The sequence below is a fragment of the Capricornis sumatraensis genome, chromosome 1, assembly GCF_032405125.1.
Source record: "Capricornis sumatraensis isolate serow.1 chromosome 1, serow.2, whole genome shotgun sequence".
Taxonomy (NCBI): domain Eukaryota; kingdom Metazoa; phylum Chordata; class Mammalia; order Artiodactyla; family Bovidae; genus Capricornis; species Capricornis sumatraensis.
In genome coordinates, this window is record NC_091069.1 from 197,971,814 (window position 1) to 197,991,313 (window position 19,500).

Below are 19,500 nucleotides of genomic sequence, written 5' to 3' on the forward strand. Positions count from 1 at the left end.
TCAAAATATGCATAGAAACGAATGAAAATGAAAACACAACAACCCAAAACCTGTGGGACACTATAAAAGCAGTGCTAAGGGAAAAGTTCATAGCAATACAGGCATACCTCAAGAAACAAGAAAAAAGTCAAATAAATAACCTAACTCTACACCTAAAGCAACTAGAAAAGGAAGAAATGGAGAACCTCAGAGATAGTAGAAGGAAAGAAATCTTAAAAATTAGGGCAGAAATTTAAAAAAAAAAAAAAAGAGAGACCATAGCAAAAATCAACAAAGCCAAAAGCTGGTTCTTTGAAAGGATAAATAAAATTGACAAACCATTAGCCAGACTCATCAAGAAACGAAGGGAGAAAAATCAAATCAATAAAAATAGAAATGAAAATGGAGAGATCACAACAGACAACACAGAAATACAAAGGATCATAAGAGACTACTATCAGCAATTATATGCCAATAAAATGGACAACATAGAAGAAATGGATAAATTCTTAGAAAAGTACAACTTTCCAAAACTGAACCAGGAAGAAATAGAAAACTTTAACAGACCCATCACAAGCACAAAAATTGAAACTATAATCAGAAATCTTCCAGCAAACAAAAGCCCAGGACCAGACAGCTTCACAGCTGAATCCTATCAAAAATTTAAAGAAGAGCTAACACCTATCCTACTCAAACTCTTCCAGAAAATTGCAGGGGAAGGTAAACTTCCAAGCTCATTCTACGAGGCCACCATCACCCTAATACCAAAACCTGACAAAGATGCTACAAAAAAAGAAAACTATAGGCCAATATCACTGATGAACATAGATGCAAAAATCCTTAACAAAATTCTAGCCATCAGAATCCAACAACACATTAAAAAGATCATACACCATGACCAAGTGGGCTTTATCCCAGGGATGCAAGTGTTCTTCAATATCTGCAAATCAATCAATGTAATTCACCACATTAACAAACTGAAAAATAAAAGCCATATGATTATCTCAATAGATGCAGAGAAAGCCTTTGACAAAATTCAACATCCATTTATGATAAAAACTCTCCAGAAAGCAGGAATAGAAGGAACATACCTCAACATAATAAAAGCTATATATGACAAACCCACAGCAAACATTATCCTCAATGGTGAAAAATTGAAAGCATTTCCCCTAAAGTCAGGAATAAGACAAGGGTGCCCACTTTCACTGCTACTATTCAACATAGTTCTGGAAGTTTTGGCCACAGCAATCAGAGCAGAAAAAGAATTAAAAGGAATCCAAATTGGAAAAGAAGAAGTAAAACTCTCACTGTTTGCAGATGACATGATCCTCTATATAGAAAACCCTAAAAACTCCATCAGAAAATTACTAGAGCTAATCAATGAATATAGTAAAGTTGCAGGATATAAAATCAACACACAGAAATCCCTTGCATTTCTATACACTAATAATGAGAAAGTAGAAAAAGAAATTAAGGAAACAATTCCATTCGCCATTGCAATGAAAAGAATAAAATACTTAGGAATATATCTACCTAAAGAAACTAAAGACCTATATATAGAAAACTATAAAACACTGGTGAAAGAAATCAAACAGGACACTAATAGATGGAGAAATATACCATGTTCATGCATCAGAAGAATCAATATAGTGAAAATTAGTATACTATACTACCCAAAGCAATCTACAGATTCAATGCAATCCCTATCAAGCTACCAGTGGTATTTTTCACAGAGCTAGAACAAATAATTTCACAATTTGTATGGAAATACAAAAAACCTCGAATAGCCACAGCAATACTGAGAAAGAAGAATGGAACTGGAGGAATCAATCTGCCTGACTTCAGGCTCTACTACGAAGCCATAGTCATCAAGACAGTATGGTACTGGCACAAAGACAGAAATATAGATCAATGGAACAAAATAGAAGGCCCAGAGATAAATCCACATACCTATGGACAACTTATCTTCAACAAAGGAGGCAAGAATATGCAATGGATTAAAGAGAATCTCTTTAACAAGTGGTGCTGGGAAAACTGCTCAACCACTTGTAAAAGAATGAAACTAGAACACTTTCTAACATCATACACAAAAACAAACTCAAAATGGATTAAAGATCTAAATGTAAGACCAGAAACTATAAAACTCCTAGAAGAGTACATAGGCAAAACACTCTCCGACATAAATCACAGCAGGATCCTCTATGACCCACCTCCCAGAATACTGGAAATAAAAGCAAAAATAAACAAATGGGATCTAATTAAAATGAAAAGCTTCTGCACAACAAAGGAAACTATAAGCAAGGTGAAAATACAGCGTTCGGAACAGGAAAAAATAATAGCAAATGAAGCAACTGACAAACAACTAATCTGAAAAACAGACAAGCAACTCCTGCAGCTCAATTCCAGAAAAATAAATGACCTAAACAAAAAATGGGCCAAAGAACTAAATAGACATGTCTTCAAAAAAGACATACAGATGGCTAACAAACACATGAAAAGATGCTCAACTTCACTTACTATCAGAGAAATGCAAATCAAGACCACAATGAGGAACCATTTCACACCAGTCAGAATGGCTGCGATCCAAAAGTCTACAAGCAATAAATACTGGAGAGGGTGTGGAGAAAAGGGAACCCTCTTACACTGTTGGTGGGAATGCAAACTAGTACAGCCACTATGGAGAACAGTGTGGACATTCCTTAAAAAACTGGAAATAGAACTGCCTTATGACCCAGCAATCCCGCTGCTGGGCATACACACCGAGGAAACCAGAATTGAAAGAGACATGTGTATCCCAATGTTCATTGCAGCACTGTTTATAGGAAATGGAAGCAACCTAGATGTCCATCAGCAGATGAATGGATAAGAAAGCAGTGGTACATACACATGATGGAGTATTACTTAGCCATTAAAAAGAATATATTTGAATCAGTTCTAATGGGGTGCATGAAACTGGAGCCTATTATACAGAGTGAAGTAAGCCATAAAGAAAAACACCAATACATTATATTAATGCATATATATGAAATTTAGAAAGATGGTAATGACAACCCTGTATGCGAGACAGCAAAAGAGACACAGATGTATAGAATAGACTTTTGGACTCTGTGGGAGAGGGAGAGGGTGAGATGATTTGGGAGAATGGCATTGAAACATGTATAATATAATGTAAGAAACAAATCGCCAGTCTAGGTTCGATGCAGGATACAGGATGCTTGGGGCTGGTGCACTGGGATGACCCAGAGAGATGGTATAGGGAGGGAGGCGGGAGTGGGGTTCAGGATTGGGAACTTATGTACACCCATGGCGGATTCATGTTGATGTATGGAAAACCAATACAGTATTATAAAGTAAAATAAAATAAATAAAAATACACCACCACATGATCTTGCAATCACTTTCTTGGGCATGTATCTGGAGAAATACATGATTCAAAAGGATACTATGCACCCTAATGTTCATTATAGAGCTATGTACAACATCTGAGTCATGGAAGCAACCTAGGTGTCCATTAACTGATGAATGGATAAAGATGATGTGGTATATATTTACAACAGAATATTCAGCCATTAAAAAAAATGAGATAATGCCATTTGTAGCTAGATAGACCTAAAGAGTATTGTACTAAGTGAAGTAAGCCAGACAGAGATAGACATACATGCTATTGCTTATATGTGGAATCTAATAATAATAATAATAATAGGGTGAACTTATTTACAAAGCAGAAATAGACTCAGACAGAAAATGAGCTAATGGTTACCAGGGGGATTGTGGAGGGAGAGATAGATCGGATGTTTGGGATTTACATGTACACACTCCTATATTAAAATAAAATTCTTTTCCATGAAAAAAAATTAGGAAACATGGAAAAGGCAAGATCATATAATGATAAGCAAAGAAAACATAGACGAAAAAATACTGAAGACCCCATAGGTGATTTAGATACATGAGTTACATGAGTGGGTTCAACTGTGAAAAGTAATTGGGCTATGTACTTATAATTTGTGTTGTTTTCTGAATGTAAGATTTAAATGAAAATGTTTAAAAGCTAAAATTATTTGACCTAATGACCAGTGGCTTAGTTCAGAAAGATCTTTATCCATAAAATACAATCCATTTATCCCTAAAATACAATCCATTAAAAGCATAAAATCTATCTTTAAAAAAAATTATGTAGTTTTAATTGAATTGTGCTATAAATGTAAAATACACACTGGACTTTGAAGTCTTAGAAAGAAATAAAGAATAAATTATTTCTTTACTAAGCATGCATACTGATGGCAATAGAGAGATAATATTTTGGGTACCTTGAATTAAATAAAATGTAATATTAAACATAAAAAAAAAAAAAACTAAAAAATATTTGGATTAGGAAGTCCTGCCTATATCAGTCGGGGTGTTGGACTCTTAACCCTTGGACTGTCAGGGAAGTACCAAGAAAGCTCTTCTTTAAAGGAGAATGCCAACTGATAAGAGTGGAAGGAATGTGGACTTAGAAGGTAACCCTTAGCATCTTGGCAATGACTGGTTGGGCAGGAAACATCAATGAACACTGAAACTAGTAGATGAAGGTAGAAATGGGGGTAAGATATTTGTGTGATTTCAAATGCTTATTGATTACTTTAAAAAAAGAATAAAGAATAATTTTGATGAGATCTAGTGGGCACCACCTTAATCAAGTGATTAAAGGTAGCTTTATCAGTTATGGAACAAATTAATATGAGCTATGAGAAAAACACAGTCTTGCTTCCATACCATTACTGCCAATGATTCAGAGCCTGAACTTATTCACAAGAAACATCAGATAAACCTAGACTGGGGAACACTCTGAAGATAACTGGCACTTAAGCTTTAAAAGAGATAAAATAATCAGAAAAAGAAAAAGGAGAAACTATTCCAGACTGAAGGAAATTTGAGACTTGGTAACTTCAAGACATGAATCTAGTTTAGATCTATTCGATATTTAGGACACTATTGGGACAATTGGCAAAAACTGAATGGGGCCTTGGAGTGCGTGTAGAAATGCATCAAAGTTTAATTCCTGTTTGCAGTGGTACTGCTGTTAGTGCAGGAGAGAATGTCATCATGAGAGAATTCAAATGCAATTGTTTATCATTCTGCAGCCTACCTGTTGGAGAAGGAAATGGCAAACCACTCCAGTACTCTTGCCTGGAAAATCCCATGGATGGAGGAGCCTGGTAGGCTCCAATCCATGGGGTCGCTAAGAGTTGGACACAGCTGAAGCAACTTAGCAGCAGCAGCAGCCTACCTGTAGGTAGGTGAGGAAGAACTTTTTTTGTGTACTCTTCTTGCAACTTTTCTGTAAGTTTGAATGTATTTCAAAATAATAAAAATACTTTTGAAATTAGAAAATCCTGGGGAACCTTTAGATGCAGTTTGTTACATGAAAAGTCAGAGCACATATATGTGTGTATGCATTACTACTTTAAGATAGCATTTTCAGCTCACATTTACTAAATGTTTTCTGTCTTTCATATTCCATAGCTGGATGGCAGCTTTACATTTGATATGTGAAGTTCAAAAGATTTCAAGATGACAAAAATGTGTTCCACTCAGAGAACATTTGTATTCAAATAGGGTGAGGAATGTCAGAGCTAAAAGACATAAAAGCAGCTGCCTCTCTCCAGTCCTTAATTTAATCATGTTGCAGGAAAAATTATCTGCTTCAGAAATTATATTCCAGTGATAATTCTGTCTTGCATTTTTGTTGTTGTTATGAACTGATTCTCAGTCATCTTCCCCAATAGGTCATAAAGCTTTATCTCCACCTGCACTGTAAGCTTACCCAGTATCTAGGAAAAATTCCAACATCATTTAAAGATTTAAGCACTAACAATTGCTGCTAACTCTTGAGTTCCAGCTGCAATGATTAACCATTTGTTTCCAAGATAAAGTTCTTCCTGGAGTTCCGAATTTTAGTCAGATATTTGTCTCGTTCTTGGCTACCAGAATTTAAAATTTCTTGGATTGGGCTCTGAATTATTTTTTCAATTTTTTTGTATCCCAAGAAATGGAATCTGCTCTAGAATCACAGTTTTGATGACTGAGACTTTGTAATCTTCTAAAATTCTTCCTAAATACTAACTGCTTCTCTGACTATCTGGGTATAAAATGCTTCTGGATTATATATAATCATAATATATATCAGACCCATGTGGGTGTTCCATTTTTTTACATGGGGTTTTCCTGCTGTCAAGGGTATTTTTGAACTGACACAAGTGACTAGATATTATATGTTCTAGACTAAAAGTCTTATTTTAAATGTTTATCAATTGATATAGCATATAGTGACAAATCAGAAAGGATTGGCACCAACCAACTAGAAAATCCACACTAACATATAAAAACTGATAATTGGTCCTGTCCCAAACACCATGTTCTTCCTGCCATATTGAAATTTTCTCAGAAATTGAATTTCAATAGATCCTTCAGTAAGTGCAGGCTTATGCAAAGGGGTAATTCCAGTCTTAGGACCCAATTCTGTCCCTCATGACTCACCTCACATGAATCAGTTGGACTTGCCTTACCATCTCCTGGATACTGAAAAAAAATATCAGCCTCAAGAGAATGTACTTAATTTTTTTAAAAACACACTGAGTGTTCTATTATAAGTCCTAAGAATTAATTTCAGGTTTACAGGAATTAGAAGAATTAGTTGAATACAAATCACAAAGAAGCATCCCACAATGAAGATGATAAGACTCATGTAGAACAAGTGACTTGGTCTCACAAAGTAAGTGTAAAAAGAAGAAAAGGAGGATCATACTGCATTAGAAGAAATATGATTTTTAGGTCTAGACTGGATATTAGTTTGGATAAACCCACTATACAAAGACTAGGGTGATTAGTAAAACTTAATATAGTCTGTATTTTAAGAAAGATTAAATTTACTATCATGATAAAGTAGAGATATTTAATTTTCAAAATAAATTCCATAGTGTAAGGTATGATCTCATTTGGTTATATAACATATTTATATATAAATCTAGATGGGTTTATAGAAGGTATTGATAGTTATAATTATTGGTTATTAGGAAAGTGTTCTAGATTAAGTTGTGTCCCTTAAAATTCCTATGCTGAAGCCTTCAGAACTCCAATCTGGCTGTATTGGAAAGGAAGGAAATAGAAACTTTAAAAAGAAAATTGAAGTTAACAGAGATCTTAAGAATGGTACCCTAATCTGATTGGATTGGTGGTCTTAAAGGAAAAGGGAGAGACATCAGAGATCTGTTACTCTCTCTGTGTGTACCCAGAGGACAGGCCATGTAAGGACTCAGAGAGAAGGAAGTCCTCTATAAGCCAGGGAGAGAACTCTGACCAGAATCCTAATTCTCTTGCACTTTGAGTTGGGACTTCTCAGCTCTAGAACTGTGAGAAAATAAATGTCTGTTGTCTAATACATTCAGTCTGTGGTATCTTATTATGGAAGCCTAAAATGACTAATACAGAATGTAATATGTTTGCATATTTTTGCTTATCTATTTTCTAACTCAGTAAATAGTAACCATATTGTAATAACAGAAGTCATCTTTGAAAAGAAAAAAATATGCATGAATACTTCCAAAATATGTTTTAATAATATAAAAATTTGGTTCTGAAAAAGTGAGACTAGCAAACAGATATTAAACAGAAACTATTTGCTTGATCTCTTTTACCACACACTTTTAGGTGATAGTAGCTAACCCATGTCTTTAGTGAACACATAAACACAGAAAAATCCATGTATGTATGTACTCTTGTGAGCTTGTATGCATTTGGAAAAAAATTAAATTTTAATTAAATATTATTTTAACTAGCAAAGTATCTAAATTGGAAAATATTTTGAAGAATGTAAATTACCAGGAACCTCTTGAGAAATCAGTATGCAGTTCAGGAAGCAATAGTTAGAATTGGAACAACAGACAATAGTTAGACATGGAACAACAGACTGGCTCCAAACTGGGAAAGGAGTACGTCAACACTATATATTGTCACCCTGCTTATTTTACTTATATGCAGAGTATATCACGAGAAACGCTGGGCAGGATTAAGCACAAGCTGGAGACAAGATTGCCGGGAGAAATATCAATAACCTCAGATATGCAGATGACACCACCCTTATGGCAGAAAGTGAAGAGGAGCTAAAACGCCTCTTGATGAAAGTGAAAGAGGAGAGTGAAAAAGTTGGCTTAAAGCTCAACATTCAGAAAACGAAGATCATGGCATCTGGTCCCATCACTTCATGGCAAATGGATGGGGAAACAATGGAAACAGTGGCAGAGTTTATTTTGGGGGGCTCGAAAATCACTGCAGATGATGACTGCAGCCATGAAATTAAAAGACACTTACTCCTTGAAAGGAAAGTTATGACCACCCTGCTGCTGCTGCTGCTGCTGCTAAGTCGCTTCAGTCATGTCCGACTCTGTGCAACCCCATAGACGGCAGCCCACTAGGCTCCTCTGTCAGCCTATTAAAAAGCAGAGACATTACTTTGCCAACAAAGGTCTGTCTAGTCAAGGCTATGGTTTCTCCAGTAGTCATGTATGGATGTGAGAGTTGGACTATAAAGAAAGCTGAGCACTGAAGAATGGATGCTTTTGAAACTGTGGCATTGAAAAAAACTCTTGAGGGTCCCTTCAACTAACTGCAAGGAGATCCAACCAGTCCATCCTAAAGGAGATCAGTCCTGAGTGTTCATTGGAAGAACTGATGTTGAAGCTGAAACTCCAATACTTTGGCCACCTGTTGTGAACAGCTGACTCATTGGAAAAGACCCGGATGCTGGGAAAGATTGAAGCGAGGAGGAGAAGGGGATGACAGAGGATGAGATAGTTGGATGGCATCACTGATTCAATGAACATGAGTTTGGGTAAACTCCGGGAGTTGGTGATGGACAGGGAAGCCTGGCATGCTGCAGTCCATGGGGTTGCAAAGAGTCGGGCACAGCTGAGCAATTGAACTGAACTGACATACCAGGACAAAATATCTTTTACCTTCCTTGTATCTGAGTGAAAACCAACATATTTTTATACATCTTTCATCCTGAACAGTCTACATGTCACAAGTCATCATATTAGTCAGCAGGCTAGTCATCTATTATACTCTGTGCTGCACATTTTCTATTTGTCCTTCCAGATCTGTGTTCATCGTTTAACCAGATCTCTGACCCAGGAGGCTAACCTCTACAGAGTACATCTACCCGGTTCCTTTACACTTGGCTCCAAGTTGAGTTTAGCAAATGGAAGACATCAAAAAATGATCAGCAGCTTAGATGAGAGAAAGATTATTTTCCATCACCTTTTCTGACTGGTAACTGCTGGCAGTGACTGTATTCCATAGATGAAATCCACAGCTTCAACAGACCAGCCTCTCCTGAAGCTCAAAGACTTGCCAGTTCCTGTAACTACTTTCTTTTTTTGCAACTTCATGTTTCATTTCAGTTCACTCGCTCAGTCATGTCTGACTCTTTGTGACCCCATGAACTGCAGCATGTCAGGCTTCCAGGTCCATCACCAACTCCCGGATCATGCTCACACTCATGCCCATCCCGTCGGTGATGCCATCAAACCATCTTATTCTCTGTAATCTCCTTCCCCTCCTGCCTTCAATCTTTCCCAGCATCAGGGTCTTTTCCAATGAGTCAGTTCTTTGCATCAGGTGGCCAAAGTATTGGAGCTTCAGCTTCAACATCTGTCCTTTCAATGAATATTCAGGACTGATTTCCTTTAGGATGGACTTGTTTGATCTCCTTGCAGTTGAAGGGATTCTCAAGAGTCTTTTCCAACACCACAGCTCAAAAGCATCAATTCTTCAGCACTCAGCTTTCATTATGGTCCAACTCTTACATCCATACATGACTGCTACTGGAAAAAACATAGCTTTGACTAGATGGAACTTTGTCAGCAAAGCAATGTCTCTGCTTCTTAATATGCTGTCTAGGTTTGTCACAGCTTTTCTTTCAAGGAGCAAACATCTTATAATTTCATGGTTGCAGTCATCATCTGCAGTGATTTTGGATCCCAAGAAAATAAAGCCTGCCAGTGTTTCCATTGTTTCCCCAACTATTTGCTGTGCAGTGATGGTACAAGATGCTATAATCTTTGCTATTTGAATGTTGAGTTTTAGGCCAGCTTTTTCACTCTCCCCTTTCACTTTCATAAAGAGGCTCTTTAGTTCCTCTTCGCTTTCTGCCATAAGGGTGGTGTTATCTGCATATCTGAAGTTATTGATATTTCTCCCAGCTATCTTGATTCCAGCTTGTGTTTCATCCAGCCCAGTGTTTCTCATGATGTACTTTGCATAGAATTTAAATAAGCAGGGTATATAGCCTTGACATACTCCTTTCCCAATTTGGAACCAGTCATTGCTCCATGTCTAGTTCTAACTGTTGCTTCTTGACCTGCATATAGATTTCTCAGGAGGCAGGTAAATGGTCTGGTATTCCCATCTCTTGAAGAATTTTCCACAGTTTGTTGTGATCCACACAGTCAAAGGCTTTGACATAGTCTGTAAACCAGAAGTAGATGTTTTTCTGGAACTCTCTTGCTTTTTCTTCACTTCTCCACTTTAGGTTTAGGAGAAATAATAACTAGTTATCCCTTTTCTGTTCCCATTTTCATTCTCCATAGGCCTCAAATTAAATTTCCTTGGATTGCACAGTTTAGTGCATCATTGATTCCCTGATGATAGTCTGATTTATATGTTGAGCAACTTGGGTATATTCAGAGTCATTCATTCGTGTTGTCAGGGAATAAATGAGAGAAGGGTGCCTTTTCTTGCGATTTGGTGGGCTAGGATATTCCAACCAGCTCTCCCATTAGACATAATTTAGAATGCTGAATAAAATATGTAACAAATCTTGTTAATGGCATTTAAGTTCTAGCAAGAAAGTAAGGAATTACTAGATGAAAATATAGGTTGTGATGGGAACCTAGATACGTAAAGTAATAAAGCTGAGGGAAATTTATTAAACCTGGAGAACTTTTTAATTTTGATAGCTTTGTGGGCTAAAAATGTCAGAAGAAAATGCCCTGGGCCTGTCCAAGCTGGAGAGAAGAAAGTAGTTCCAAAAAAGAGACTCTTCCTCCATGAAGTAGGAACCCTAAAGGACAGCTCTCCCTACTCCCTCCCAAGAGGCCTACCATAGAGCAGAGCAGGAGAGGAGATACCCAAGAAGCACTAATACTAGGGTAACTCTAAAAGAATACAAAAAATATGGATAACTTCTAAAATAGTAGAGCAAAAAATATAATGGAAAAACCTAAAACCTAAAAGAGATACAAAATAAAAGGAAAATACGTGGTACAAAGTAGAAACCCCAATCAAGGTGAAAAATATAAGCATAAATATGTTAGTAATCACATTACATATAATAGATTAGATGCTTCAGTTAAAAGATTGGATTGCATATAAAATACAAATTATTTGCTTTTTTATAGGCATACTAAAAAAAGAAAGACACAAAAAGTTTGAAAGTATAAAATGATATAGCATAAAGACACTGACTGAAAAAAGTTAAAAAGCTAATGTAGCTAAATTAGTATCAGGTCAAATCAAATTTAAGACTTGCATTCTAGATATAAAGATAACTATTTGATAAGTGTTTCAGCCAACCTGGAATATTTGATATATTTGAATTTATAAACACCTAAGAAATGACTACAAAATATATAAATCAAAAATTAATAGAACTACATAATAAAATAAATAAATTTATATTGTGGGAGATTGTAGTGCTCAAAATAAGATACTAAATATTTGAATGACCTTAGATATTTGGTCTAAAACCTGACATTTATATAGTACACACTGTTTTTACATTCTCATGGGACATTGATTATATCCTGGATTATAAAGCAAACCTGAAAGAATTGAAACCATACAGAAATAAGCTAGAAACAATACATTCTAACAAAAATTCACATTGCTTATCTCTTCCTCAGAAAAGTATGATATCCCCATACTACATAGCATTCATTAATAACTTCCTAAAGCATAGCAGAGACAGTCAGGGTAATTCCGACTGGAGTAGAATTCCAAAGGGCGCTCCATAGAGGAGGTGGTGCTTACATGGAGTTTTAGAGGATATTGTGGCTTTACAACTTGCAAGACATATGTGGATAATATTGAATAAGATAATGGTGAGAAACTGGACACATGAAGGGAATGGCATGATATAGACCCAGAAAGGCATTCAGGAATCTCTGGCAGTTTCTAGAATAGTAAATAACAATGGTCACCCATTGTGAAAAAAAGGATTATGAAAAATGATCTTTAAAATATAAAGGTAGGTCATGCTCTGATGGATTTATATATAAACTACAGAGTTTAGTTGGAACTTCCATAATTTGGAAGGAGTGACATGTACTTAAGTGACATGTGATAAGAATGCAAGAACCTATAAAAATTGCTGAGAAACATCAAAAGTTGGAAAATACTTGTTAAAGGAATTTTGCTTAAAAGTGTATATTTCAGCTTATCTTTAATTCTTCCCAGCAAACAACCAAACAAAACTCTAGACTGGATCCAAGCTAAATCATTTCCTAAAATCAAAGCTGTCAGGATGGAAAGCTGGAAACTCGAGAAGTTCTGCTAAATGACAGATCTGTGTCACCCTCTGTAAACCCAACCTGTACTCCCTGGGAAAGAGAGAATTGACTGTACTTTCTGTGGACTTTGGACAATAGGTTTCCCACCTATGTTCACTCTGTTTAAGACCCTTGATGAACAGACCTTCAAAGTGATTTCTGAAGCTTTTTCTTCCTTTTGTCTGAGGACTTCAGACTGGCAGCTCATGAAGGCTGATCTTTAGTTCTATAGATTACTCTGTTGTCAGCTTCCTGCTCAGACTCCTAGGTTCACTGTGCAACTGGCAGCTTGAAGAGGCATAAAACTGGGGTATCACCGGTATAGCTTAGTGATTCCTAACACCTAGCTTGCATCTGTGACAAGATCTATCAGTCTTTCCCACAGCAGTCCAGCTCACTGAATTTTTAAAAGAGTGGCCATCATACCTATATGAATGCTTTGTAGGAGTTGTCTGAATAAATTGCATTTTCCCTCATGTTCTCCTAGATATTTCCCTCCATATTGATGGCTAGAAGTTATTAAAGCCCATTCTGCTCTAAAATAAGCTTTCAATTCTCTTTTACTTCAGATCTACTAGGGAATTCTCTTTTGCAAAGTCTCCAAAAGCCAAGCCACACCATATCACATCCAAAGTGAAAGTATTAGTCTCTTGGTCATGTGCGATTCTTTGTGACCCCATGAACTATAGCCCACCAGGCTCTTCTGTCCAGGGCATTTTCCAAGCAAGAATACTGGAGTGGGTAGCTATTCCCGTCCAAATTACTCCACTGCCTACTTCACATACATATATACACACGCACACACACACAACTCAAGATTTTTTTTTTTTTTTTTTACCAGAATAGCACAACGTACTCCTGGATCTTTCACATACAGCAGCACTGAGGCTACACTGAACAGGATGATTAGTCTTAAATGTAAAAAACAGCAGTGCTAGACTTATTTTTACTGACATTTTTTGTTAGTGGATATCTCCTCAAGAGCTAATTTGTATTATTTGCCAAAAAAATTGTAAAATCACCAAAGTTTATAGATAATATTTTCAGTACATCTTTTTCTCTGTTCAAGAAATGATAATAATACATACTTTCTTTAACAAATTAGAAATATAGATATTAAAAATTCATTTTAAGTATGCAAGAATTATAAACATTATCAGAAGAGATTAAATTTTTCTGATAAAAATATTTTTAACAAAGAACATATGAAATTGTAAATAGAGAAATAGGAGTTATATATAGTTATGTATGTATGAAGACATATGATCTGAAGATATATAATTCAAATTTACTTAGGTGAAAATTTAACACTAATGACACTAAGTTTTATGCATCATAGTAAGTTGTTTTTTTCAATTTATCAAAAGTAATTTAAACATATTAAAATATTTCTTCTAACATGATTCATTAAGCCTTCCACTCTGTATTACACTAATGGATTTTATACTTTCTCATCTAATTCTTTTTCACTGCAGTCATGGTTTTTAATGACAAGCTCAGATTGATATATGAAAATTCAAATTCCCAGCTATTGATCGGCTCTCAAGGACAAAGACTGACAATATATAATCAGTGAGTAAGACCTACAGAAAATAAGGTCATGGGAAATTAAATGGCATCAATATCTAATTATTTACTCAATACAAAAAAATCTGTTTATATTTGGGCAAGAAATTTTTCTTCTGCTTGTTTTTCTATCCCTTATACAATCTTCTTAGTTCTCGCAGGACTTGCCACATAAATAACATCCTCTTCACTACACTTTGCTGAGTCTGTTTCATGCATGCAAATATTCTTTAGTTTAGTGTAAGTTTTACAGTATCAGTTGCACGACTTTTGTTTCTAAGTAACTGAAAATTAAACAAATAAGTTGACTATTAAAAAGGGAATGTATCAATATATATATGGTTAATTCAGTAGCTATGGCTTCAGACAAGGCTTTATTTAGGTATCAAATGATGTGGACAAGAGTTAGTCTGTTTCTCACACTCTCTCTCTTTATATTATTCATCTACTGCTTCCTCACCTTGGTTCCATTGTCAGGTATTATGCCTTTAAGGTCCTCAAAAGGACCAAAATATCCCAGAGCTATATGATTTCTTATTCAGTTCTACCATTAAAATTAGCCATTGCTCAACATCCAGAGATTGAGTCATGTCTCTGGCCAAATTTGCATCATCCTTGAACCAGCTGTCATTACATGGTTGATGTGATAAGCTGATAGACTTGAGGCAATCAGGATCTCCTCCTACAGATTAAGATAGGAGGGACTCTGACTGTTTATTGAATAAACCAATCAATCAGTTAATTAAATCTGGACTTAAGTTTGATCTTTTCAATACCTGATGCTTTTCTTACAAGAAAATTATTAGTATAGTGTTAATACATATTTTAGCAAATAGAGCTCATTATCAAAATTTGGGGCTAAGACTAGAACATAGAAAAAGCTAAACAAAAAACTTCTCAAGAACAACTTCTTTCCTATTTTGAGGACATAGTCTTAGCATTGTTTTCTATAGTTCCTACTATGTTCAATCAATAATCAGTTTAAGAGGTTCTCATTCTACAAAATTTTTTAAAACCTGTCCCTAAGAAAGGGCAATTCAGAATGCACTCAGGGTCTTTTTTTATTATTATTATTTTTTAGGCTTTTTCAAAACATATTTTTTTATGCTTTTGTTGTCAGGAGAAAACAAATTAGATAAAATATGGGTAGTTGAGCCTCTGGGTCTGCACAAAAAAATGGACCCCTCAAGTTGAATTTCACAGCCAACTAGATACAAATTTAACAATATATACAGAAAGTCTCTTCTTCAGTAGTCTAATGCTGGGGCTGGAGGCAGAAATAAGATGAAGCCCATGACTTTCATCCCACCACAGGTAGCTTAACTTAAGTTTTATCCTATGTGGTCCAACAAGGCCTGACAAACTGCACTGCAGTATAAGAAGCATCTCTCCAGCAATGATGTGTAAAGACAGAGGGATTTTTTAGTCAATTGCAGGAATTAGGCTTTAATGCTTTCTACTAAAAGACTTCATACCCCAGATAGCTGACTGCTATCCACTGAATCTTGGCAGGCAACAAGCCTGCTGAAGCTGAAACTGAGAAGCTATGTTAAGCAGATTTTCATGAATGTACAAAATGCTTTATTTGTAAAGCTGCTTTTCTTAGTTGCAGTTCAAAATGTTTTTCTTCTTTTTTTAATCTCTCAGCTTGGTCAACTCTCAGTCTTTATAGAATTACTTTTGAAAAGCCAGAGAAGAGAAATAAATGCTCATATCAACAGAAATAAATGTTTTTGGTTTTTTTGAGAAAGAATAATCCTAAACATGCCAATCAAACAGATTAAAAATGATCATGGGCCTTATAAAAACGATAAGACACACAGAAAGACATTAAGTACTTTACCATTATTTGGAAGTTCTAGAGGACTGCAGGCACCATTTGTGGTTCTATCCTTTGGCAAGGAGATGAGTTTTGCAACAAGAGATGCTGAGATGGGCTGCACTAGTAGAGAGGTGAGGTTTGATCGGTTTTGTCTAAAGCTTCCATCTGTATTCAAAAGAGAAAAATAGAATCCTTAGCAAACAGAAATTAAAGACACTTGAAGAGCAGGTTTTCTATAATAAGTATTAGTGGTAAGTTTTTTTAACTCATTTGTTTGTTTACTTCTTATTAATACTGTCTACTTGTTAAAAATGATCTGATATTTGATGATAAAAATTCAGTCAAATAGCATTATGTAATCTAGTTCATGATGGCAGATTGTACACAGACATTTACTTCCATTCGCTACTGAAATGACAACAAAGGGATAGGAAAGCATCAATCCACAGGGGCAAAGAGAATAGGAGACACACTAGCAGCGAGACACTAGAAGCTGGAAAGCAGATGAGTGTCAACGGATGTGACAGACCAAGGAGACCAAAACATGGCCGGCAGAGTGAAGAAGCTGAAAAGCAATGCAGTTTGTATTATAGAGCCCAGAAAGATTTGAGAACTGAAAATATCAGCTACCTATTTAAAGGGGGGTAAAGGAAGGGCTGAAAAGAGCAGGGATTGGTCAAATTCTGATTGTGAAGGAGTCTCTCCTCCTGAACCCCTCACTCATTCAGTCAACATGAACAGCGCCTGGTCCTCCTTCCAGTAGAGGCTGTTAAGTGGGACACTGAACAGGGAGACACCAGACACAGGGAAGGGTGTCTCTCATACTTTAAATGGGATGGTGTTATGATTGCTAAGACCCTTCAGATGTCTTGTTCTCATTGGTGCACAGAATCCTTCCTTCCAGGTGTGTGCATGTGTGCTCGCTAAGTAGTAGCTTCAGTCATGTCCCATTCTTTGTGACCCCATGGCCAGGCTCCTCTGTCCATGGAATTTTCCAGATAAGAATACTGGAGTGGGTTGTCATCTCCTCCTCTAGAGGATCTTCCTGACCAGGGATTGAACCTGCATCTCTTGTGTCTCCTGCACTGGCAATCAAATTCTTTGCTACTGAGCCACCTGGGAAGCCCCATAGAAATATAAACAATGACTTTTTAATACAAAAATAAAAATCACTCTTCACGAAAAAAGAAAAAAGGGAAAATGTCAGGGTTGAGGGAACATGGAAACCTATGAAAGAAAATGAAATCTTTATCTTTCATAGTGGTAAGTCAATATAATGGATACAACTGAAAAATGAATTCAACTATTAAACATACTCTTGAGAGGCAGTGAGATAAATATGAAAAATAGGTAACAACCAAAAATGTTGAAGCATTTTAGTGCTTGCTTTGGGGATATAGACAAAGCAGAGAGAAACACAGGGAAGGATGAGAGAAGGTGACACATTTTTATAAATGTGTCTAAGCTTTGTAGAAATTTCTATTTATATTCATCTATAACTTTGAAAAAATAAAAATTAAATGAATAAGGAGAGAAACAACTATGGTAACACAAGCAAGAGAAAATTACACAAGTATTCAGAACAAAGAGAATGAAAAGAATAAACTCTGCATAAGGAAAAAACAAAAAAAATACACTTTTATTCAGTTTATATATATATTTATACTGACTGAGAAAATGAAATACACAACAGAATGACTATCAGGCAGCCAATAACGTTTGTGAACACAGAGTTGTATTTTTCAGAACTTTTATTGGAGAAAATAATTGCCACAGGTTTTCTCAGAATTTAATTTGATAGGACTGCAGGGGGTGCAGAACTCTACAATACTGGTATCCAGGCTTCAGGAGGCAGATTATTAATGACACAATATGTTATAGAAGGCTTTCCTTAATTTATCATCAGGAAAACTGCAAAGCTAAAACATATTTAGCTGTGGCAGCCACAGAAGTCATGGCTTTGAAGAAAAAGTAGTAAGATTTAAGCTTAGGTTCAGTTTTGTTGTATAAACACAAAGCTGGTCTCATAAGTTAGTACTCCTTCTCATATGGCTATACGACCATGCATTTTGACTATAATGTAGTTCATTGCATCCCAACCATTTTCATGTCAAAGTACTAAGACTGGACACATAATTCACAAGATCAGAGCAAAATGACAATGTGGGAACTCTCGATCAAAAAGTAGGAAGGATTTCAACGTGGCAATAGCAGGGAACTGAATCAAGTGCGCATCTTTCTGAGTGTGAGTTGTATGCCCATGAATCAAGCCCTGCGTGGTTCACACAGAAGATATGAGCAGCCATGCAGTCAGTTGAGGGCACCTGAAGGGGACTTTCAGACCACAAGGAAGCTGCTGTACCGAGTCGCTGTTGCTTCATGCTGGTGCTCTAAGGCACAGACAGTGTGGCCCACTCAGCAAGCCAGCTGGGAAGTCCTCCTGTGATATAGCAATCTCACTTTGGCTTTCCCGGCATGCATTTCCTCCCTTAGCTATTGCCTTTGAAACTTCCAGTGTATAGGGACAATGAGACAGTATTTGCAACAAATGTGCAATCTGTTCTTTTGCAGTTTCCATGGATGTTAGGTGCTAACATGCTGCCAACACAAAATGAACCTTCTCAAAATTTTGCGTGATTTCACCTCTCCTCAATTCAAATACTGAACTTCCTTCAAGGCCCTTCACAATCTCAGACCTTATGTTTCCAACATTATTGTCTACCAGCCTTCTCCATACATCTTACACTAATACTTAAACTGTCCCCCTGCATATTCCGTGATTTGTATTCTCCATGTTTCACTTAAGCCATTTCTTCCACTTTATTTGCTTATCTCATGTATCACATGTCTGAACATCTTTGAAATATACACTTCCTTTAAAGCTTAACTCATTTTCTATAAGAAACTTCCTCTGACACCTTCAGCTCTATGTGATTTATCTGTACTTTTTTTTTTTTTTTTCAGGGCTTGCCATTTCTAATTACCTGATCACTATGCAAAAATACTTTGATTTTCTCCTCTAAATTCCTTAAAGAAAAGGAGCAAGTCTTTCCCATTATTACATAACACACAATATCCAACACATTCCTAGGATCATAACAAGAGCTCAGTAATTAATGGGGTAAGGAAAGGAAAGGAAAGAAAGGAAAAGGAAACAAAAGCAAGAAGGCAGGGAGGGAGGGTGAATTAACAATTCCTTGAAAAATAGTTCAGTGTTTCTATCTTACTGATTTTCTAAATGTCTATAAATTGGAGCAGAGGTACAACTGAAAGCTAATCAGAATTTGATTAATCCCATGTTTGTTATATATTAGTGCTTTCTTGTAAGCTAACTACTCTCAAAACCTTCAAAACCCACCCACTCCTATCAACTCACTAATTAACTGTTCTGGGTTACAAACAATATTTATATAAATACAAACAATATTTATATAAATAAAATTATCTTTGAGATATATTTTTAAGTTAATAAAAATTAAATAACTGCATTCCTCTTTTTTCTCCAGAATGTTATATTAAGCATCTGAAACAATGCATTTAAAAGTT

At 36.0% G+C, this 19,500-nt stretch overlaps 1 protein-coding gene across 1 annotated transcript in view; it reads right to left on the bottom strand.

The window, feature by feature from the left end:
- Nucleotides 1-19,500, bottom strand: part of NAALADL2 (N-acetylated alpha-linked acidic dipeptidase like 2) — an 887,009-nt gene that overhangs the window by 481,597 nt on the left and 385,912 nt on the right. The window contains exon 7 of the mRNA XM_068968824.1: nt 15,976-16,119. Coding sequence (XP_068824925.1) covers nt 15,976-16,119 — 144 coding nt within the window. The remainder of the gene's footprint in view (nt 1-15,975; nt 16,120-19,500) is intronic.